This window comes from Sceloporus occidentalis, unplaced genomic scaffold (assembly GCF_023333645.1).
Source record: "Sceloporus occidentalis isolate IW3139 unplaced genomic scaffold, rSceOcc1.0.p SCAF_2, whole genome shotgun sequence".
Lineage (NCBI taxonomy): Eukaryota > Metazoa > Chordata > Lepidosauria > Squamata > Phrynosomatidae > Sceloporus > Sceloporus occidentalis.
In genome coordinates, this window is record NW_028316982.1 from 33,298,748 (window position 1) to 33,322,046 (window position 23,299).

The following is a 23,299-nucleotide window of genomic DNA, read 5'->3' on the forward strand; positions in this document are numbered from 1 at the left end:
GCTTCATTTGGCATTTTGGGAGAGAATCTCAGAGGTTTTTTTTAGACGTTAGAGGCCCTGTGGACACGATCCTTTCCCATGTGATTGTGTTTCACATGGAAACAATACCACTTAAATGTGCCTTAGCTGACACTATCACTTATAGAGCATATGTGCCAATGCTGCTATTACAAGGGAAAAGTGTCAGCTTGTCTGCATACAGCTGTGCACTGCAGTGGACAACAGATATTAAAGTGTAACTGATTCTGCAAACAACATCACCTCAAGGAAGGAGTTTTTTCTAACTTCTGAACTTGATTCGCAGTAACTTCCAATGTGATGGAAATACAGTGAAATAAGAAGGCATAAATCACACTTCTCACTTTTCTCCTTCTCTTCTTCTTTTCTCAAGTATGAAAGAGTACTTTCACATCTCCTTGAAAATGGATCCAATGCCATGTACTTTCCTTGCTCTTGTGCAGCCAATTTTTCAATCTTTTTGAAAAAAATGAGTTTTAAGAATGCAAGGACAAAATTCAATTATGATTAGAAACAGAAGAAATTACTTCAAAAGGAGTATTTTGGTCTTCTCTGATTTCAACATCTTCAAATCCAGTATCCAGTAAAAATCCATAGCAGTGCTTCTCAGGCTATCTGGTGTGGGGGACTGACAATTATTTCTTTCCCACTGTGCCACAGACCAGCACTACATTTGTGTCTACTGGGTACAGTTGTTTCATTCTTTCCTGGAAACTTGCTGGTACCAGCAGCCAACAACTCAGGGACTGGCACTGGTACAAGAGCCAATACTTTGTGTAGTACTGATTTACAGCACTCTGTAGTCAAACACCATGGAATCTTAATAATTCTAAAGGACTGTATCTAGCTAGTGTGCCACTGGCCTGGTACATATGGGCCCTTTGTGATGCCCTCGTCACGTGCTAGGGTTGGCTGGGGGCGGAGCACCCACACACCCCGCAACCCTAGCACGTGATGAGGGCGTAACAATGGTGGTGCCCTGTATACATGGGCGCCACCACTGTTACATAAGCACCGTGCGGTGTCCACATGGCGCTTATGTAATCAGTGCGCCAGTGGTGCACTCATTACGCCACCACTGCGGCTTTAGAAGAACCTTCTATTTACCAATTTCTGGACAGCATGAGGATATGTTCACCTGTGTTTTTATCCCCATGTCCTGCTTGTGGGCTTTTCATACACATCTAGTTTATTTTGCTCGCACTGGGAGGCATGGCGATACACTATCCACGATGCTGCAGCCTTTTTTGAAAACTCAAGCTGAACGAGTCTCGAAGAGCAATGACATCAAGAACCATAACTTGGAAATATCACCCAAGGAGACATTCTGCTGTGCTTTCTGCAAACGGACTTGTTTATCTCGGATCGGCCTTTTTAGGCATCAACGCGCTTGTAGAAAGGATGGGATGAGTCCTTCCTGAATCTTCGTTTGCGAAGAAAAGCCAGTGAGAGTTTATTTTGCAAACAGACTGCTGGATGAGATGGGCCTTTGGGCTGGTCCAGCAGGGTTCCTTACCTGACATGTTCTAGAGTTGTTATATCTTTTCTGTATGAATGCTTCACGTAGAGGTCCAGCCAAAAAAATTCTTCCTTTGCTAACAGCTGGTCGAAAGATATGGGTGTTTACTGTATAAACTCAACTATAAGTTGACTACATGTACATATAAGTAGAGTGCAGGTTTTGAGGCCAAAATTGAGGGAAGGGTGAAGTTATGAACAAAAGATCCATTTGAGCAGGCGCAAAACCCACATGTGTGAGGCACAAAGACCACAAACAAGAACTTACAAAATTCCAATAGACATGTTTATGTTTATGTTCATACTAAAGGCTGACTAGATTAGAGAATAAAGAGGGGCCAGCGCTTCCAGTACAGATTCCACTCCTGCCTTTCATCAAGGGATGATTCCCTTTTAAAATAAGTGTTAAAGTACACTACCTCTATTGACCCATGGATACATCGATTCAGTTTTCTTGGATCAACTTTTGACTAAAATTTCTAGACTTGTACATGAGTATATACAGTAGCTGGAATACTACACCTGATGTAAGATTCTGCTATCCCTCTTCTTGCACCACTAATGTCAGCAAAGGGGACTTCAAGGTAATGCCAAGGCAGCATCATATGCCTGATATTCTACACCTTCTGAATGTTAAGTACTGTGCATACTCACGTTAAAGTGGGCTTAATCAGCTGGCAATAATTGTCTTAGATTTGTTCATTTGGAGCTAGGATTTCACAATTTATCAAGATGGTTAAAGGCAATGTTATTGCATTGTATCTTCCAATGGTACTATCAGATGATTTGAGAAGGAAGTTAATGGATTCATAGAATCATAGAATTGGAAAAGACCTCAAGGACCATCCAGTCCAACTCCCTGCCTTTCAGGAGACCCCCCCCCCCACACACACACACTCCAAGGGAGTGTGTTCCACTGCTGAACAGCTCTTATTGTCAGGAAGTTCTTCCTAATATTTAGGTGGAATCTCTTTTCCTGTTTTGCACCCACTGCTCCATGTCCTAATCTCTGGAGCAGCAGAATCATAGAATCGTAGAGTTGGAAGAGACCACAAGGGCCATCCAGTCCAACCCCCTGCCATGCAGGAAATCACAATCAAAGCATCCCCGACAGATGGCCATCCAGCCTCTGTTTGAAGAGCTCTAAGGAAGGAGACTCCACTACACTCCAAGGGAGTTTGTTCCACTGTCGAACAGCCCTTACTGTCAGGAAGTTCTTCCTTATGTTGAGGTGGAATCTCTTTTCCTGTAGCTTGCATCCATTGTTCCGTGTTCTAGTCTCTGGAGCAGCAGAAAACAAGCTTGCTCCCTCCTCAACAGGACATCTCTTCAAATATTTAAATAGGGCTATCATATCACCTCTTAACCTTCTCTTCTCCAGTCTGAACATCCCCAACTCCCTAAGTCGTTCCTCATAGGGCATGGTTTCCAGACATTTCACCATTTTAGTCACCCTCCTTTGGACACGCTCCAGTTTCTCAATGTCCTTTTTTAATTGTGGTGCCCAGAACTGGACACAGTATTCCAGGTGGGGCCTGACCAAAGCAGAATAGAGTGGCACTATTACTTCCCTTGATCTAGACACTATACTTCTATTGATGCAGCCTGAAATTGCATTGGCCTTGTTAGCTGCTGCATCGCACTGTTGACTCATATTCAACTTATGGTCTACTTGGACTCCAAGATCCCTTTCACACGTAGTTTCATTCAGCTAGGTGTCCCCCATTCTATATCTGTGCATTTCATTTTTCCGCCCTAAGTGCAATACCTTACATTTCTCCATGTTAATTTTACCACTTTGGCCCAGTTTTCTAGTCTGTTCAGGTCATTTTGAATCTTGATCCTGTCCTCTGGGGTATTAGCTACTCCTCCTAATTTGGTGTCATCTGCAAATTTTACAAGTATGCCCCCAATTTTGTCCTCCAAGTCATTAATAAAGATGTTGAAATGCACTGGGCCCAGGACAGACCCCTGTGGGACCCCACTGGTCACTTCTCTCCAGGATGAAAAAGAGCCATTATTGAGCACCCTTTGGGTTTGGCCAGTCAACCCATTACAAATCCATGTAACAGTTACTTTGTCAAGCCCACATTTTACAAGTTTGTTTGCAAGAATGTCACGGGGAACTTTGTCAAAGGTCTTACTGAAATCAAGATATACTATATCCACAGCATTCCCTTCATCTACCAAGCTGGTAATTTTATCAAAGAAAGAGATAAGGTTTGTCCGGCATGACTTCTTTCTCTGAAATCCATGTAGACTTTTTGTGATTATGGAATTGCTTTCTAGATGTTCACCGACTCTCTTTTTAATGATCTGCTCTAGAATCTTTCCTGTTATAGATGTCAGACTAACTGGACGATAATTGTTTGGATCCTCTTTTTTCTCCTTTTTGAAGATGGAGACAACGTTTGCCCTCCTCTAGTCTGCTGGGACTTCTCCTGTTCTCCAGGAGTTCTCAACGATTATTGCCAATGGCTCCAATATTACATTTGCCAGCTCTTTTAATACCCTTGGGTGTAGTTCATCTGGTCCTGGAGACTTATATTCGTTTAGGTTAAACAAGTATTCCTGTACTATCTCTTTACTTATTCTGTGCTGAAATTCCTCTTTTCTGTCCTCTGCTCCATTATCCTCAGGTTGAGCACCCTTTTCCTTTTCTGAGAAGACTGAGGCAAAGAAGGTTTTGAGTAATTCTGCCTTTTCACTGTCCCGTTAGCATTTTGCCCTCTTCTGCATGCAGTGGCCCTACTGTTTCCTTCTTCTTCCTTTTGCTGCGGACATATCCAAAAAAGCCCTTTTTGTTGTTTTTAACCTCTCTAGCAAGCCTGAGTTCCTTCTGCGCTTTAGCTTTTCTGACTTTACCCCTACACAAGCTTGTTCCATTCCCAACATGAAGTCCCTTCAAATATTTAAACAGGGCTATTATATCACCTCTTAACCTTCTCTTCTTCAGGTTAAACATACCCAATTACCTAAGTTGCCCCTCACAGGACATGGTTTCCCGACCATAGCTCACCATCTATAAAAGTGTTACTGCACTTATGTCCTGCCTGTGGATTTCCAACAGGCATCTAACTGACCACTGTATGAACAGAATGCTACACAAGATAGGCCTTCATCCAGTCCAGCAGAGTTCTTCATTTTCTACGTACAGTGGCAAATCATTCAATCTTGACCCATGATGACCTTGCTGATGAGACATCTCTAAGACCCCCGTCTGCCACTGCTCTGCCCAACTCCTGCAAATTCATTCATGTTTTTGTCCTGAAATTTCAGTTTTGTAAATACAAAGGCACCTACAGTTTCAAAGATATGTTGCTGTAATCATGTTAAAAAAGTATTCTGACAAATATTAGAAGTGCCATGCCTTACAGGATCATGCCACTGTCAACAGAGATTTAATGTTATGTAATGATTTAAAAAGTGCAGAAACTATAGGACCATAGCAGAAAATCCCAGATGTCCAACCAGGGTTCAGGAAAGGAAGAGGCACTAGGGACCACATTGCAAACATACGATGGCTAACGGAGCACACCAAGAAAATCAGCATGTGCTTTATAGATTATAGCAAACCTTTGACTGCATAGATTATGAAAGGCTATGGAACACTCTTAACGACATAGGAATACCAACACATCTGATAGTCCTGATGAGGAATCTGTACTCCGGTCAAGAGGCTACTGTCTCTTCCAATTCTATGATTCTATGAATCCATTAACTTCTTTCTCAAAACCAGCATCTTAAAGAGACCTCATCATAATTGTATCTAGAGGATGCCCTTGAAGGATGCTTAGGATGGGTTTCTGGTCATCTGTGGCAGAAGAACCTCCTAATTAAGAGGAGATGCAATTGCCTCCCAATCCCAAGAAATAGCAAATGCTTAATGTGCGGGCTCAGATGATCATCCAGTGAAGAAATACACACCTGCAAACCCAACGTAAAAAAAACCCCTCTCATCAGTATGGAAGTCGTTCAGAACAGAATTAAAGACTTGCATCAGGGCCTGGGTAATAGAGCTATGTGTGTCTACATGTCTTGGTTCTTAGGATTCCTGCAACCTCACTATTTGCTGAATGACATGTTCATGTTGCTTATTCCTTTTGCTTAAGATCGTGGTTTTCAGACTATACTTTCTTCTATAGACTACTACATTGTACTTTGAGTTACCAGCTTCACCCAAGATCCTGATCTTCAAACTATCCTTGTTTCTGCATTGTATCATTTTCTTAAAAAAACAACAAAAGCAAACCCCGAGAATCTCAACGTTCTTTAGACCTTGCTGGGTGGATCTGCCCCACCCATTAATAAAGGACTAGGTTTTGATGCAGTCTTGGCAGGATGTATTGTTATACAGAGAGAAAATGGTTTGCAAACAGCACAAAAGTGATACCTGTACTTACTGTCTTGAGATCCCATGCTAATGAGTTCATCAGAATCAACATTGTGAACTATGGCTGCCTTATAGCCAGCTACTTGCGCATTCAAAACCTGCCAAAGAAACAAAACGCTTGTTAACAAAGCCGTTACTCAGAAATGGAACAACAGCCCCCACACAAACACAGAATAGAATACATGTTGAGTGAAAGGATAGCTGGCACTGGCAATGTGCGGGCTCAGATGATCTGGAAGATCAGACACAGAGTACCATAAAATAATTGTACAGTATAGTCCACTGTTATACCCCTATTGCAAGCGAATGCTTGACTGATCTGACTCAAAATTTTACCTGCTCACAGAATTACAAGTCTACAGAACAGTTTGTTGTTGTTAACTGCCTTCAAGTCGACCTCGACTCATGGTGGTCCTTTGACGAGACACCTCTAAGAAAACCTACCCACAACAACTCTGCTGAGGTCCTACAGACTCAGGGCTGCATCCTCCTTGGTTAAATCCATTCATCTGGTATGTCATCTTCCTCTTTTACTACTGCCTTCTACCTTTCTAAGCATTATTGCCTTTTCTAGTGAGTCGTGTCTTCTCAAAATGTGGCTAAAGTACAACAGCCTAAATTCGGTCATCTTGGCTTCCAGGGAGAGTTCAGGCTCAATTTGTTCTAGGACCCACAGATATATCTTTTTTAGCTATCCACATTGGCCGCAGAACTCTTCTCCAGCACCATATCTCAAATGAGCTGATTTTTTTCTATCAGTTTTCTTCACCATTCTGTTCTAACATCCATGCATAGTGATGGAAAATACAATGGTAAGAACAATTATGTATTTTTTGAATTTTTATATGGCTACTGTTTGTAAATTGTACATTGTGTACTCCTGTGTAACCCGCTTTGATCTGCCAAGGAAAAGCGGGCTATAAATAAACAGTTTATTATTATTATTAATTCTAATTTTAGTGTTTAGTTGTATATCTTTGTTTTAATTGTTTATTAATTCACAAGTAATCGATCAAACCATGGGTGTGAGATGAAGCACTAGCTGAAAATTGAGACATGGTATTGGCAGGTCAGCTAATCGAGGCCCAAAAACCGCGGGACAGAGTGAGGTACTGTTACTAGTCCCATCTTCTGCCAACCTAGCAATTTGAAAGCATGTAAAAGTGCAAGTAGATAAATAGGTACCACTTCTGTGGGAAGGTAACAGCATTCTGTGCAGTCATGCTGGCCACATGACCACAGGGTAGTCTTTGACAACGCTGGCTCTTCAGCTTAGCAACAGAGATGAACATCATCCTCTACAGTCAGACATGACTTGACAACCTTGTCAAAGGAGAAACCTTTATCTTTTTATTTTTTGTATTTAAAAAATGAAGAAAAATAAATGATTCAGTTAGTTCCTTTAAAAATATTTCAATAAGCAGTGTATTGAATAATGTAGCTTTCCCAGTACAAACTGCTTTATGCTAACTTTGTGTTGGACAGTTGTTTTTTATTGCATCTTGAGTGGTACAGATGGTTTTTAGTTCATGGAACAAATAGAGAGAAAGCAAGTGCATGTGGGTGTGAATTTAATGGAATTATACTACTATGGATTCCCTTAATTTGAGGCTAGCTTGCTCTGTGACCCAAAGTTATTTGCACTAGATGCAGTTTAACTATTGTCAATGCATTCACTAATTGTCCTGTCTTTAATTAACTAGCTGCAGGGAGGCAACTTTTATTAGAAAATGTCACATGGGGGGGGGGGTTAATACTTATACATTAATTCAGTGATCTCAACAAAATCCCCTCCTCCACACGGTATCAAAAAGCCCTGGGAAGAAAGCTCCCATTGGCATGTTAATTCAGAAGAAAGGAGATCCCATTATTGCAAACTGGGCTAGGATTTATAATAATAATAATAAATAATAATAATAAGGATCTATTTATAGCCCACCCAATCAGAAGGAATCAGGGTGGGTTAAAACAATATATAAAGTACAAAGCAAATAAACAATAATAAAATAATGAAGCAATTCACAATAGCAAAAAGGAGCAAAAATTACATAGCAATTCACAGCAGCAATAAAATTGACAAAGCAAATTACATAGCAATAAATGAGCAAAACAAGTAAAATAGAAAATAATCCCCATTCTCAATCCCCCATCTCAATCCTAAAAATAATATAAATGATACACAGTCTTAAAACATTACAATCTAGGACTATAGGGGGGGAAACAGCCGGGCTCCTGTGCTTCCAGAGTCTCTCTGCTGGTCCCAGGTGTTTCTGGGAGAGGCAGGTGATTTTAGTACAGCCTTGACTCTATTGATAAAAGAATCAAATCAGCCTCATCTCTTTGTGAGCCCTCTTCCCAAGTAATTTTTTCAACATACCATATCTTTCTACTATCATCTTACCCTGATGTTTCACCAAAACTGTTGCAGTGAAAATGTATGCTACAAACAGAAAACTTTCCCAGAAGATAATCATGTAGATTCTGGGTAATCTGTAGATCTCTAGATGTTATACTGCAACTACCACGATCTCTCATCACAGGCCATGTTGGCTAGAGCAAATGTCATGTAAGAACATAAGGGGGATCATTCACCCGTCTTCTGGACACAATCCTTATTTGACTGATTTCCTCCAAATGATTCAACAACCATGCAAGAGAGCTTCAGGTGGCAATGAACACACACACACACACACACACACACTGCCCTTTGTTTGCATGATGAGGGTGTACTGTTGCAGTATGGTGCTTATATGTGGAAACCAGCTACTTTACGTAGAACACTAGGAAAGCCTGGGCTCTACACACACTTAATTGGCAGTAAATCCTAATGAACTTCAATGGGCTTATTTCTGAGTTGGCATGCATAGAATTGCAATCTCAGGCTTCATTATTGTAGAATTCAAAGACAGAGCTGTGTTAGTCTGGATCAGTAGACAAATGGATCTTGTAGCACATTGGAAACTTAATTGAGAGAAAGAAAAAAGTTTGTAGCATAAGCTTTTGTAGACTTAACTCTACCTCCACAGATGAGGTTTCGTTAAGTTTACCACGTTTCCTGTGAACCTAATGAAGACTGTATTTACACAGCCCAATCTCCTTGCCACTTTGTATTGCAAACCTGTTCTATGCTTGAAACCCACCTTGTCTACACATAAACATAGAACAGTAACTCAAGAGTCCCAAATTGCTAATTAAAAACCTTCTTTGGGGAAGGAAAAGCAACAGAAGATTAGCTTTACCCCATTACAACAGCACAAGACCTGACCGTACTAGTAATAATGGTACAAAGTAGAAAGATGACTTCAATATATGTGGAACAGAGAAATGTTCATATCTAAGTATTGCTGTTCTTTTTGTGTGCCTTCAAATAATTTCTGACTTATGGTGACCCTAAGGCAAATCTATCACTGGATTTTGTTGGCAAGACTTGTTCAGAGGGGGTCTGCCATTGTCTTCATAGAATCATAGAGTTGGAAGAGACATCAAGGGCCATCCAGTCCAACCCCCTGTCATACACAATCAAAGTACCCCTGACAGATAGCCATCCAGCCTCTGTTTAAAAATCTCCAAAGGAGGAGACTCCACAACACACCGGGGGAGCAGGTTCCACTGTCAAATAGTTCTTACTGTCAGGAAGTTTTTCCTAATGTTGAACTGGAATCTCTTTTCCGCTACTTTGAATCCATTGTTCCATGTCCTATTCTCTGGAGCAGCGGAAAATAAGCTTGCTCCATCCTCAATATTCCACCTCTTTAAATACATAAATAAACAGGGCTATCATATCACCTCTTAACCTTCTTTTCTCCATTGGCCTTTTCAGGTGCTGCATCACACTGTTGACTCATGTTCAACTTGTGTGGTCTACTAGGACTCCTAGATCCCTTTCACATGCAGTCTTGTTAAGCCAGGTGATCCCTATCCTATATCTATCCATTTCATTTTTTCTGTCTAACAGCAGTATCTTACATTTCTCCCTGCTGAAATTCATTTTGTTAGAGACACCTTTGGTGTCTCTGCCAGCTGCGCTCTAGTCATTGCGCGGCCCGCTTCATTTCCCTGAGATCTTCCATGTACCAGGATTTCTTGTTCAAAGCGGGCTGGAAAGGACACTTGGGAGCGATACTGTGTATAGCCCTGGAGAGATCATTATCCCAGATGTTAGTCAGGGCATCAACAGAGTTGCCGTCAGATCCAACCATAAACCCCTCTAAGGCTTTTTGAAATCTTGTGGGTTCCATCAGCCTTCGAGGGTGGACCATTCTAATAGGTCCTCCACCCCCGGGGGGGATTTGGGTAGTTGCCTTAAGTCGGACCTCGACCAGGAAATGGTCCGTCCATGATAGGGCAGAGGTACTACAGACCTCTGCCCACGAATTATCCCAATCTGTACTGAAGACGACATCAAGTGTACTACCTGCACAATGCGTTGGTCTCAAGACTAGTTGGGACAGGCCCATGGCCATCATGGGGGCCATGAACTCCTGAGCCACGCTTGTCAGATCTCGTGAGCCAGCCTCGAAAGGGATGTTGAGGTCCCCAAGAACAAGAAGTCTGGGAGACTCCAACACCAGCTCCGAGACCAGCTGTGTCAGCTCGGCTAGGGAGTCTGTTAGTGCATGGGGTGGACGATAGACCAACAGAATCCCCAGACTGTCCTTCGCCTTCAGGGTTAAGTAAATACACTCGATGAAGTCTGTCTTCCTGATGGGGTTCCTGGTTAGGGTGAGAGTATTTTTATGGACTAAGGCAACACCTCCCCCCCCCCCCCCCGCCCACATAGCCTGGACTGCTCCTTAACAGTATACCTGGTTGGGAGAGTCTGTGACCACACAGCAGTACTCTCGGCCCCCAGCCATCATCTGGAGGGGCATACTTTTCTCACCACTCACCTAAAGGAAGTGGTTTTGAAGAAGTTTTAGATGAAGTTCTTCTATACTTTCTGCAGGGTGAAGCAGGGGAAGTTTCAGTATTTTTCCAATTTCTACTAATATTAGGTATGACAAAGTAAAGAACCCAAGGATGGATGAAAGCCAGATCCACTGAGTTCAGGATCCAGAAATCAATTCAATTTCCAAAATTTGTTTTCTAAACAGGTGTTTGGTAATTCATCAAGAGACTCATCAAAGAGATTTAAAAACTTAGCACTGCTTTTACAACGAAAACATGCAAATTCCTATTCAAGAACTGCAAGTAACTACATTTATCTCCCAATCTATTGTTAATTTCAGTAGACATCATTCTTCCTCAAGTTGCAATCTCCTATGGCTTAGTTTGTAAGTGGATAATTTACAACATGTCTAGGGCTCAGTAAGCATTTCTGATGCACCAATAACCCAACTCTGTTTGCAATTATGCCCTCTACAGTTGATAGAATTTCTTTAGGCATTTGCTGTCTAAGTGAATAAATCAGCAAAATCTGTCCTACATTGGTGCCACTTCCATTACACTAGGTTAACCATACTGTACTTTCTGCCACCCCTGTCTAGGTCACAACAATTATCGCTCCTAAAGGAAACTGGCATTTATATTCCAATAGCTCTTGTCACTACAGACACACAAATCCTTTGGGAGACATATAGGTTACATCTCTGGATGCTGCAAAGAAAAATGTGTCATTTGTTGTCATGGCTCATTTTCTCACCACAACAAGAATATAAATGAAAGAACTAGACACAGTTTGTGAAGTTGAAGGCTTTCCCGGCTGGCATCCATAGTTTTTTGTGGATTTTTGGGCTATGTGCCCGTGTTCTGGAAGGACAGGTTGCTTACCTGTAACAGTATTTCTTCGAGTGGTCATCTGCGAATACATACAAATGGGTTTCACTGCGCCTGCGCAGTGCTGTTCGGAAACTTCTGGAATCACTGGGCAAAGTTTATTTTGCAACATATAGAAACTTTTTGGCGGTAACTCTGCCCACCCGTTATAAGGCCCCTGCCTTCCCGCTCTTTCCCCAGTTCCACAATTTTTCCGCCAAGCAGGCGATGGAAAGAGCCAATAAGAGCAGGACACTGAGGGGATGGACGGGTGGGATTTGTATGTATTCGCAGATGACCACTCGAAGAAATACTGTTACAGGTAAGCAACCTGTCCTTCTTCTTCGTGGTCTCTGCGAATCATACAAATGGGTTTAGACTGACAAGCTTAGGTAAGCGGCGGAGTGTCCTGACACCAAAGCTATGGTAAACCAAAGGTATATTTATTGCAACAATAAACACCTTGAATCATAAAAAGAGTCAGTCTTTTTGTTCATGCACAAACTCAACATAGCAATAACATTGCAAAACCTGAGAAGGGAATAAAAGGTCGTGCAAGACCAGTCCCACTGAAATTGTGCAAATCAACATTCAACAGAATATAAAACAGTGGCATTATGTACATAAATGCTGAAACACAAACCATCATTAGTGCAATTAATGCAACCCTGAAACCAACACAGCCCTCCCGAAAGCTGTGTCTCGGATGGCTCTGGTGTCCAGCCTATAGTGCTTTATAAAAGTCAATGGCTGGGACCAGACAGCAGCCTTACAGACATCCTCCAAGGGAATGCCCGAAAGGAACGCAGAGGATGCTGACACTGCTCTCGTGGAGTGAGATCGAACCCTGCCAGGGAGGGGTTTACCCAGCAGTTCATAGCAAGGGTGGATGGTACCAGCCACCCATTTGGAAAACCTCTGCGCAGACACGGGCAACCCCTTCTTCGGTTCCGAGTAGCATTGGAAAAGTCTCTCGGACCGACTGGAGGCACCAGTTCTGTCCAGGTAAAACGCCAGCGCTCTCCTGACATCAAGAGAGTGCAGGCTTCGCTCTGCATCCGAAGTCGGATTGGAAGCGTGGGTAGGCAACACAATGTCCTGGCACATGTGGAAAGCAGACACAACCTTAGGCAAGAAAGTAATGTCTGTCCGAAGGACCACCTTGTCCTTGTGAAACCTCAGGAAGGGCTGGTCCCTCCGCAAGGCACAGAGTTCGCCCGCACGGCGGGCAGAGGTGATGGCCACAAGAAAAGCGGTTTTCCAAGTCAGTAGTCTCAAGTCTGCTGTGGCCATCGGTTCAAAGGGCTTGGATTGGAGCGCGGCCAGCACCGCCTCCAAGCTCCAAGCCGGGGCCGGTACCGACACAGGAGGGTGCAGGTTGGCACATCCTTTCAGGAACCCCTTCACCAAGGGGTCCCTAAAGAAGGAAGCCCTACCCTCAAATTGGTACCTGGAACAAATGGCAGAGAGGCAGCACTTGATGGATGTGAGGCACAACCCCTCATCCAACAGCGCCATCAAAAACTCCAGCATCACTGGAGTGGAAACTTGAGCAGGAGACAAGCCCTTTCGATCAAGGAAGAGGCTAAACCTCCTCCACTTCAGGGCATAGGACCGCTGGGTGGATGGCTTCTGTGCAGCCAGGATCACCATCCTCACCGCATCCGGCAGTGAGGCTAGGGCTAGATTCTCCAGGCCACCAGCGGCAGGCTCTCGATGTCCGGGTGCAGAATCCGGCCGTCCTGGATCGACAGCAGGTCCGGATGGAAGTCGAGGCGGAGGAAGCATTTCTTGGAGAGGTGGAGAAGGGATGCGAACCAGGGCTGTCTCGGCCACCACGGCGTGATCAGGATCGCATCCGAACAGTCCGTTGTCATCTTGGACACTACCCTGATGACGAGAGGGAAGGGAGGGAAGGCGTAGAGCAGCTCTCCCGACCAAGGGAAGGCGAACGCGTCTCCGAGGGATCCGTCCATTCGCCTCCTGGAGCAGAACTGGGGACAGTGGCTGTTCCATTTGGTCGCGAAGATGTCGACTTGGGGGGTTCCCCACCGATCGAACAGGTCGCTGACCGTCTCCGGATGGAGCCTCCACTCGTGGCACACCAAAGGGGATCTGCTTAGGCGGTCAGCCAACTCGTTGTCCTGTCCTGGAAGGTGAATCGCCTGGAGGAGCACCTGTCTCTGGATGCACCAGTCCCAAACGCGAAGTGTCATCTCGAGCAGGGTCTTGGATCTGGTGCCTCCCTGTTTGTTGATGTAATACATCACGGTGGTGTTGTCCGTCCTCAGGAGGACCACCTTGCCTGCGACAGCGGATTCAAATGCCCTCAAAGCCTTTTCGACTGCGAGCATCTCCAAAGCATTGATGTGGAGAAGCTTGTCCTGGGTTGACCACTTGTCCTTGACAACAAGGTCAAGCAGGTGGGCGCCCCAGCCCTCCAGGGAAGCATCAGTTGTCAAAGTCAATTGAGGCTGAGGTTGATGGAAGGGCATCCCAATGCAGACGTTGCGGCCATCCAGCCATCATCTCAGTGAAGCGGCCACCGGTCTCGGTACCGTGAGCCACTTGGACGGAGGGTCCTCCATCGGAGAGAAGACTGAGAAGAACCAGGACTGCAGTGGTTGGAGGCGAAGCCTTGCCCACAGTGTCACAAATGTCGTTGACGCCATGTGGCCCAGAGCCACTTGGACGTCCCTGGCCCTCACCCTTCTGTGAGAGATGCAAGGCCTCAGCGATGCCACCAATGCCTGGAAACGGTCCGGAGGGAGAAAGGCGGAGCATCTTTCGGAGTCGAGGATGGCTCCGATGAACTTGGCCTGTCTAGTCAGGATGAAGTGGGACTTCTCCTCGTTGACGACCAGTCCGAGGGAGTCCAAAAGGTGCAAGGCGAATGAGACTGCCTCTCGGAGCTCCTGCTGTGAGTCGGCGACAAACAACCAGTCGTCCAGGTAAGGGAAGACTCTGTAGCCCTTCTGATGAAGGTATGCCACCACTGGTGCCATGCACTTCGTGAAGACCCTCTGTAAGACGAATGAGTGAGTTCTGACTTAAACCCAGAGCTGAAGAACCGAAGAACCAAGGAATTGTGCTTTAAACATAGCTAAAGGAACAAACAAGATGGTTCCGCGCAAAGCATTGATGTGACGAAGGTATTTGGCAACCGAGGCGAGGAAAGTCTGAAAACTTGGAAGCTGAAGCGGGGTGCCGTCCAGGTGTGACAAACCATGACCGGGAAGAACCTTATCTCCTGAGTCGCCATGATGAGGAACTGACAGGACAATGGAGAACTTTGAACAGAACGAGTTGCTTTGAACATGGACTGATCTGAACAACCTGTCTGTCCTCCCAAAAGAGGAAGTTGAGTAATGGGCTGCAATATTGCAAGACTTCAGCAGCCAAGAGCCAGAGAGAAGAAAAAGTATAAAGACCCTGGACTTTCATCTCCATTTTGTTGGCATCTACCGCGGCAACGGTGTCATCCCCAGCCTTCGAGAACAACTGATCAATGTTCGGCGGAAGGAAAGTGTGTGTGAGTATTGTATGAATGTGTGAGTGAAAGAGCTCTTGATAATCAATGGTTGTGTTACTTGTGTGATTCAATAAATGTTACATGCATGGTGTTTAAAACCAAATTTGGTGTCTCAATGTCTTTCTCAGCCTTGCTGTGAATAGGTCCACAGGGGGAGAGGTTTTCATTACACGCTCTCAGGATAAACAGGTTGCCCTTACAATCTTGGGCATAACATATTTGGTGTCAGAAGTGGGATCCTAGAGCGTGGTGAGACTCTTTCTTTCTGGGGACTCTCATAGCTTGGGGGAGACAGATCTTGAGACTTGGTGCAAGGGGACGCCCTTGCTGGAAACAAGGAGCAAGGAGGGAACAGGTGGAGGTTTGGAAGCCTGTTTACACAACTTCTTTGTTCTTTGAGGGATGAAGTCGGCGTGCTTCTTCCCGCAGTTGTAACAAAAAGTTTGGAGCCAAGAGCAAAGAGGGAACAGGTGGAGGTTTGGAAACCTGTTCACACAACTTCTTTTTTCTTTGAGGGAGAGAGTCGGCGTGCTTTCTCCCGCAGGTGTAACAAGAGCAGAGGGGGAACAGGTGGAGGTTTGGAAGCCTGTTCACACAACTTCTTTGTTCTTTGAGGGAGAGAGTCGGCGTGCTTTCTCCCGCAGGTGTAACAAGAGCAGAGGGGGAACAGGTGGAGGTTTGGAAGCCTGTTCACACAATTTCTTTGTTCTTTGAGGGAGAGAGTCGGCGTGCTTTCTCCCGCAGGTGTAACAAGAGCAGAGGGGGAACAGGTGGAGGTTTGGAAGCCTGTTCACACAACTTCTTTGTTCTTTGAGGGAGAGAGTCGGCGTGCTTTCTCCTGCAGTTGACATAATGTTTGGAAAGAAAAACAGAAGGGAGACGGGGCAAGGCAGGAACTCCGTCTTGGATAACCTTTTTTGTACTGTGGATGGAGAGATCAGGAAGGTTTCTGCTGCCGATGATCTTATTGAAGAGAGTAAAGATTGGGGTTCGTTTTTAAAGAGGTCCCTTTTGAAGGGAAATAAGTACGAAATAGCTTTGAATAAGGTTTCAGAATGGTTTCAACAGGCATTGGAAAAACATGACCGCTGGGAAGCTTTGTATGAGGGAATTGGAATGTTTTGCTTTCATACGGCTTCTACTGACAAGGCGGAGCAGGTGAAAGTTGGATTGCTGTTGGTGCAGGTTGGTTTGGATTATTTGAATCAATGAGTGAAGTGGTCTGGTTGGATGCTTTGGAGGAAAAAGAACAGGAATGTAAAGGGTAGATGTTTTGAAGAAGGTTTCAGTAGATAGTAAAATCCCATTGAAGAAAACTAAATGTGTAGCTTGCCAAGGGACTGGTAAAAACAAAAAGAACCTGTTTTGCTGGCAGTGACAAAACACCTCTTGCCACCCTTGACAAATTGGCATCACAAACAGGAAACTTAAGATTCTATGCTTCTTACAGAAAATTTGCCACAGCCACTGATCAAAAATGAAAAGAATATGTTACTTTAAAGGACTCATGAGCCAATGTTAGAATAACTAGAACTTGGTTACCAGGGAGGAAATCCCTGCAAACAATATTATTGGAAATTGCCTTTGTTTTAAAAGAATTAACTCTTTCCTCCCAGCCAGCTTTCCTTCTGGACAGTGAGAAACTTAAGAACGCTATACAACCCTGCTGATAAGTTAACAGATCAGCAGAGAACATTTTAGCCTCATAGATGGACTTTTGATAAAAGTATAAAGGATAAGTCCTCCATGTGGAAAAGAAGGTGCTAATATATAAAGTTTTTTTTAATATGGTGGTTAGAAGAATAAAATAAAAACAGAATCCGCATTTGAACTTTGTTTGTCTTTGTCTTTAGTATAAGCTAATAAGTGTTTTTATATAATGAATAAAAGGCTGTTGTTGGTTTTTGTCTCTGTGTGTGTTTCTAACAAATTGTGTCATAAATGTGGGTTTGTGGTAGAGAATTTAAAAATGGACATGTGTGTGTTTTATGTTATTTATTGGAATTGCTTTTGTGTTGTTGATATATGAAAAACCATGGGCTTGGTTTAAAAATTGACTCTAGAGTATTATGTTTTACCTTGAGAAAATGACAGTGTGACTGTGTGTGTGAGTGTGTGAAGTTAGCCGGCTACAGTGTGTGAGCGTGTGAGTTTATAGGTTTGTGTGTGTTCCCCTTTCCTTTGATATATGTTGTGAGTAGGACAAATCCTATTTTAAATTGCTGCTCAGTTCAGGATATGAAGATAAGACAATCGCATCAGAAACAAGAGGGGAAAAAAAAAAAAGAGAAATATTAATAATGATATGAGGGCACAAGATGCTGAACTATAGACAGTTATATAGATGTTCTTTTGATGTAGAATGTTCTTTTGATGTTAATGTCAAAAGAACAAGAGGGGGAGGGTAAAGATGTGATACCCCTCCATATATATATAGTAATAGCAATTATAGAAAAGAGAGAAAGAGATGGCTTAAAAAAGGATTTGAAATTGTAAAATATTTATATGGATGGTATAATTTAAAGGTATACAAACACATAAATAAAATTTTCTGTTTGGGATAAAGTTCAAGACAAGGGAGCAGAGGCTCCATATTCGGTTTTAAAGATATAAAAACATACTTTCACTTTTTTGTTATTTCTTTTGTATTTTTATATTTGCTCATTATAATGTTCTTTTCAGAATATAGAAGGTACCAGGACATCTGATCTATTGTTGCCTCAACAGGTTTTGTTTAAAATGCAAAAGATATTTTTCTTGGATACTGTATAACCCATTTGATAGTTGTATTAGAACGTCTTACTCAAGTACAGTCAATTTAATCATTCAGTTTCTATGTCCTCCAAAATGCGTCCTGCTTGCTTTCTGCTTGCTTCTTGCCTCAGCTGTTCTTGATTTTCAGCTCCTGGTTATACTTGCTGTTGCTGCTGCTGTGCTGAACCTGAGCTGTTGATAAACCTGAGATGTGTAGCTTTATATGGGAACTATAGAAAAATATTTGTAGAAATAAAAAGATTGAAATGTTGGGTTCATACAGATTTTTAGTCAGGATATAAAATTTTGGGTTATAAAATAAAAGAATCAATGTGGCAGATAAAATTGATGGCATTAAAACAGACTGAAAAGAATGAAAAAAATTAGAAACCCTATTTGCAATCAAAACATGCAATTTGTATGAACTCAAATATAGTAAGAACAAATGAAACTGTAGATTTGGATCATGAAAAAAAAATGAGTTAAAAGAAATGATACCATTTGGAACTCAAGTGTTGTACCTCCATTTGGGACCAAAAGAGCATGCTCTGAGACCCAAGTGGAAGAAGCCATATATCAGAATGGATCATATATGGCCTACCAATTATTTAATTGAAAAAGATGGGAAATCGAAATGGGTCCACCAAAACCATATATAAGTATATTGAGTTGAAGAATAACAAGTTAGTTTGGTTGTATATTTTCTTTTCTAGGATTAAATCACAGGAAGCAAGAGATGGAAAGACCTCCAAGGGGCAAATCGGACTTAGCCCCTTCAGGATCCAGAACCTATGAATAAATTTTATTTGTATAGAACTTATAATCAAAGTTATATGCCAGAAGACTTAAATCAAACTGAATTGAATGAGAGGTATCCAAAATACCCAATGTTTCGTGTAAATGGGAGTGTTATGTTTGGGTTGGGACAAGGAAGCATATGTTCGGGTGGGCAACCTCGAGACCTGAACATATGGTCCTTCTTTGACAAATGGACTACCAATTTTCATCCAAGAAGCTATCAATGTATAGGGGTGGGATACTTGATTTTTCCAGTTCTTGTATATAAGTCTCAGGATCTCCAAGTTAAGCAAAAGCGGGATGCCTGTGGTGGGGTTTTAGGACCAGATTGTTCTGACACTATGATCATAGATATCAATTGTCAGATGGTACATCAATTGGGAGGGCTGTCAAAGGAGCTTTCACAGGAATCCTCACTTTGGGAGCATATCTGGGAATGATAGCACAGGAAAATTGGAAGAGCATACTGTGACTTGCCTGCGGACTGGAAAATTCAATAAATGCTATTGGAGAAATAGTATGAATGTTACAATTTGAAATTGAAGAATTAAGTCAAATGATAATGAAGCACAGATTAGCCTTAGATTATTTGTTAGCTTCAAAAGGAGGTGGTTTTTTTTGTAAAATGATATTGAAGGAGATAAAGGAATAGAAGGGAATTGGTCTCTTTTCGGATGGCTAAGTGATTTGTGGCCATCTGCTGTATGGGTAAAAGGAAATCCTTATGGTAATAGCTATGGTGGTGGTATGATTTGTGTGATAACTTGTTGTTTTCCAATTTTAATTCACATATGTCAATGTAGTATCGTTTCAGTGATACCCAAGAAGAAAGAAGAAGAATTTGCCTTATGAATTTGCATTATGAATCATGATTGGGTGTGCTATTGTTTTCTTTTCTCTCTTTCTTTCCTTTTCACACAATATACCTCATAGTATTATCACACATACCTCATTATTACATTTAACCAATCTATGTAACCAGCTTATGTAACCTTTTATAGCAATAACTTTGTGACAATCAATTTTGAATTAATTGATTATCAAGAGGGGGTGTATGTAAGACGAATGAGTGAGTTCTGACTTAAACCCAGAGCTGAAGAACCAAGGAATTGTGCTTTAAACATAGCTAAAGGAACAAACAAGATGGTTCCGCGCAAAGCATTGATGTGACGAAGGTATTTGGCAACCGAGGCGAGGAAAGTCTGAAAACTTGGAAGCTGAAGCGGGGTGCCGTCCAGGTGTGACAAACCATGACCGGGAAGAACCTTATCTCCTGAGTCGCCATGATGAGGAACTGACAGGACAATGGAGAACTTTGAACAGAACGAGTTGCTTTGAACATGGACTGATCTGAACAACCTGTCTGTCCTCCCAAAAGAGGAAGTTGAGTAATGGGCTGCAATATTGCAAGACTTCAGCAGCCAAGAGCCAGAGAGAAGAAAAAGTATAAAGACCCTGGACTTTCATCTCCATTTTGTTGGCATCTACCGCGGCAACGGTGTCATCCCCAGCCTTCGAGAACAACTGATCAATGTTCGGCGGAAGGAAAGTGTGTGTGAGTATTGTATGAATGTGTGAGTGAAAGAGCTCTTGATAATCAATGGTTGTGTTACTTGTGTGATTCAATAAATGTTACATGCATGGTGTTTAAAACCAAATTTGGTGTCTCAATGTCTTTCTCAGCCTTGCTGTGAATAGGTCCACAGAGGGAGAGGTTTTCATTACACGCTCTCAGGATAAACAGGTTGCCCTTACAATCTTGGGCATAACACCTCGGGGCCGTGGCAAGGCCAAAGGGGAGCACATTGTAGTGGTAAGCGGCAGAGCCGACGGCGAAGGCGAGGAATCTCCAGTGGGACTCTCCAATTCCGATGTGGAAGTAGGCGTCCTTCAGGTCGACCGTCGTGAACCACAGGCCCTGGTGGAGAAGCGGCAGAATAGAAGCCAAGGTTACCATCCGGAACCGGCGGTATTCAAGGAAAAAGTTCAACTCCCTCAAGTCCAAGATAGGTCTGATGCACCCATCAGCCTTCGGTACCATAAAGTACCTGGAGAAAAAAACCCTGGAGCATTGATCGGGCAATAAGGGAGAGATTTCCCCCTTGTCTAGCAAGGTGCGCACTTCGTCAAGAAGGGTGTCCGAGGGGTGAGTGGACATGAAGGCTCCGGTTGGGGGGAGCTCCTGGAACTCGAGGGCATAACCCCTACGGACGATGTCAAGCGCCCAAGAGTCCGTCGTGATGGAAGCCCAGATGTTAAAGAAGGGCTGGAGAATGTTCAAAAAGAAAGGAGATGGGACGAAGCGCACAGGAACATTTCAGGATCTTTTCTTGGACTGTTCGGTGTCCTGCCTGCGGGGTTTTCGGTACCGAGGGCCGCCTCACCTGCCAGAAGAGGAGGACGATTGGGAAGGGTACCTGGAACGTTGGGAACCCTGGTGCTGGTATTGGCGCTCGTGGCCATAAGGTCGAAAGGACTGACCTTGAGGCTGCCACAGGTGCTGCTTCTTCCGGAACGGTTTTGACACAGAGGAAGACATGCCGTGCTTCTTGGCCGCAGCTTTCATTTTAAATTTGCAGTTTAGGTGGTCATCAGTATCCGTATTGAAGAGACCCAAGTCGTCCAAAGGCATCTCTTCAATGGCCGCCTTGACTCCTGGGGTGAGGTCCATGCCGCGCAGCCAGGCGTGTCGACGGAGCGCCATCGATGCCAACATGGCCCTTCCTACACAGTCGGCCATGTTCCGGGACGCAATGATAAGCCAGCCGCCGATAGAGTGTGTCTCGTCCTGAATCTCGACGAGCTTCCTCTGCGTGTCGTCGGGGATGTCCGGAACCAAGGGAGAGACACCCTCCATGAGGGCCTGGCCGTATGCACCCATACAGGCCGTGTAGTTAATGGCCTTGACAGCAAGTGAGGCTGCAGAGTATGCCTTCTTGGCTAGTCCATCAATCTTACGGGCCTCACGGTCTACAGGAGAGGTCGCCTGTTTGTGGGTAGAGGCGATCTGGGCACCCTCCACAATAGCAGAGTTTTGCTTGGGGTGTATTGACAGCCAGGCACAGCTTGCAGGGGAGACACGGTTGAGTGACTCTATCTTGCGTGAGGTCCCAACCAGGGCAGCAGGAGTCTCCCGAGACCTCTTGATGATGGTCTCTAGCGACGGCAGGAGAGGGATGGACGGTGGGTTTGGGATCCGGCCATGCACTCGGAGCTCTACCGGGTCCCAAGCTGTCTCCTCAGGGTAAGCCAGCTCAATGTCCAGGGCCCTGGACATCTTGATGACATGCTCACTAAAGGTCCTCAAGTCATCCGTGGGGGAAGCTGGCTCTGGATGATGCATGTCCTGTGGAGAATCCTGAAGCGAGAGCTCATCATCAGACTGGGAAGCTGGGGACAGTACCTGCTCCAGGTCCGATTCAGTGTCCGACTGGATAGTCAAATCATCTATCCTGGGCTGGTCATGAGGGGTTGTTGAAGGACGAGCCCTCGGGTCCAGGCGGGTTGCTGCAGCCTTTGATGTTCCTGCATCTGATGGTTTGGGCGCCGGCACCGAGGCCTTACCCTTAGGGGTCTGGCGATGACGTCTTTCCTCAAACCTGCGCAGCACCGTATCCCGAGGGACCTCCATGTAGTACCGGTCCGCCTCAGAGTCATAGAAGACCTCAGGATCTTCCGGCTCAACGCCCGAAGCTCGCAGGACAGATGCACGTGGGACCGGGGTCGGGGAGCGACGTCCTCCCGACAGCCAGCCTTCATCCCCAGAGTCTCCAAAGGGAGCGGTGGTAAGTCCTGAGAGGCTCGGGACTGAACCACCCTCAATTCTCGCTGATGAGGGCTGGTCCTGGGCCTCCGTCCGGGGCTGAGCCGCAGGCTGTGGAGTCGGGACCAGTTGGTCCGGAGAGCGGTGCTTAGAACCCGAGCGATGGTCGGCAGACTTAGAAACACCCTTGGAAGTAGAGGCCCCTTTGGAGGACTCCTCACACGGTTTCTTTTGCCTCGGAGCCGACGATGCAGACTCTGCGGCCTTGGCTTTTCTCTTAGGAGCCCTTGGTGTCTCCGGAGGGAAGAATGGGTTGTCCTCCAGGTCCACAATCACAGGAGTTCCGGACTTGGGGGACTTAGGCTTGGGAGCCCTGTCTTTAGCCGAAGGAGAAGAGCTGGATTTTGATGTGCCGGCGGCCGGAGCGCGATCTTCCTTCTCCTTAGCCTTTCTCCTTAGCCTTCTTGGCTGGTTTGGACTTCTGTGACGAGACAGAAGGATCCCGGCCGGTACCGACGCCGGAGACGGACCCGGAGAGAGACACTGTTCGAGCCGGGGAGGCTGCAGCTGTTGAACCCTCAGTCCCCGAAGTCTTGTGGGGGCGCTTTGAGGGCTTGTCGGTGGCACTGGACCTGTCAGGGCCGCTGGCCACATGAGAAGGCTTGTCGGTGATGCTGGGCCTGTCTGGGCCGCGGGCCACATGAGAAGGTGCAGCAGTCGCCGGGGTGCAGAAACGGCACTAGCGGGGCTCTCCCGGGACTTAGAGGCC

The 23,299-nt window shown here is 44.6% G+C and overlaps 1 protein-coding gene across 2 annotated transcripts in view; it reads right to left on the reverse strand.

Moving 5' to 3' along the window:
- The window catches only part of RNF13 (ring finger protein 13), a 102,813-nt gene that overhangs the window by 36,362 nt on the left and 43,152 nt on the right, over positions 1-23,299 (reverse strand). For both annotated transcript variants that reach the window (XM_089509059.1, XM_089509060.1), the window contains exon 5: positions 5,940-6,027. In XM_089509059.1, the coding sequence (XP_089365185.1) occupies positions 5,940-6,027 (88 nt within the window). The remainder of the gene's footprint in view (positions 1-5,939; positions 6,028-23,299) is intronic.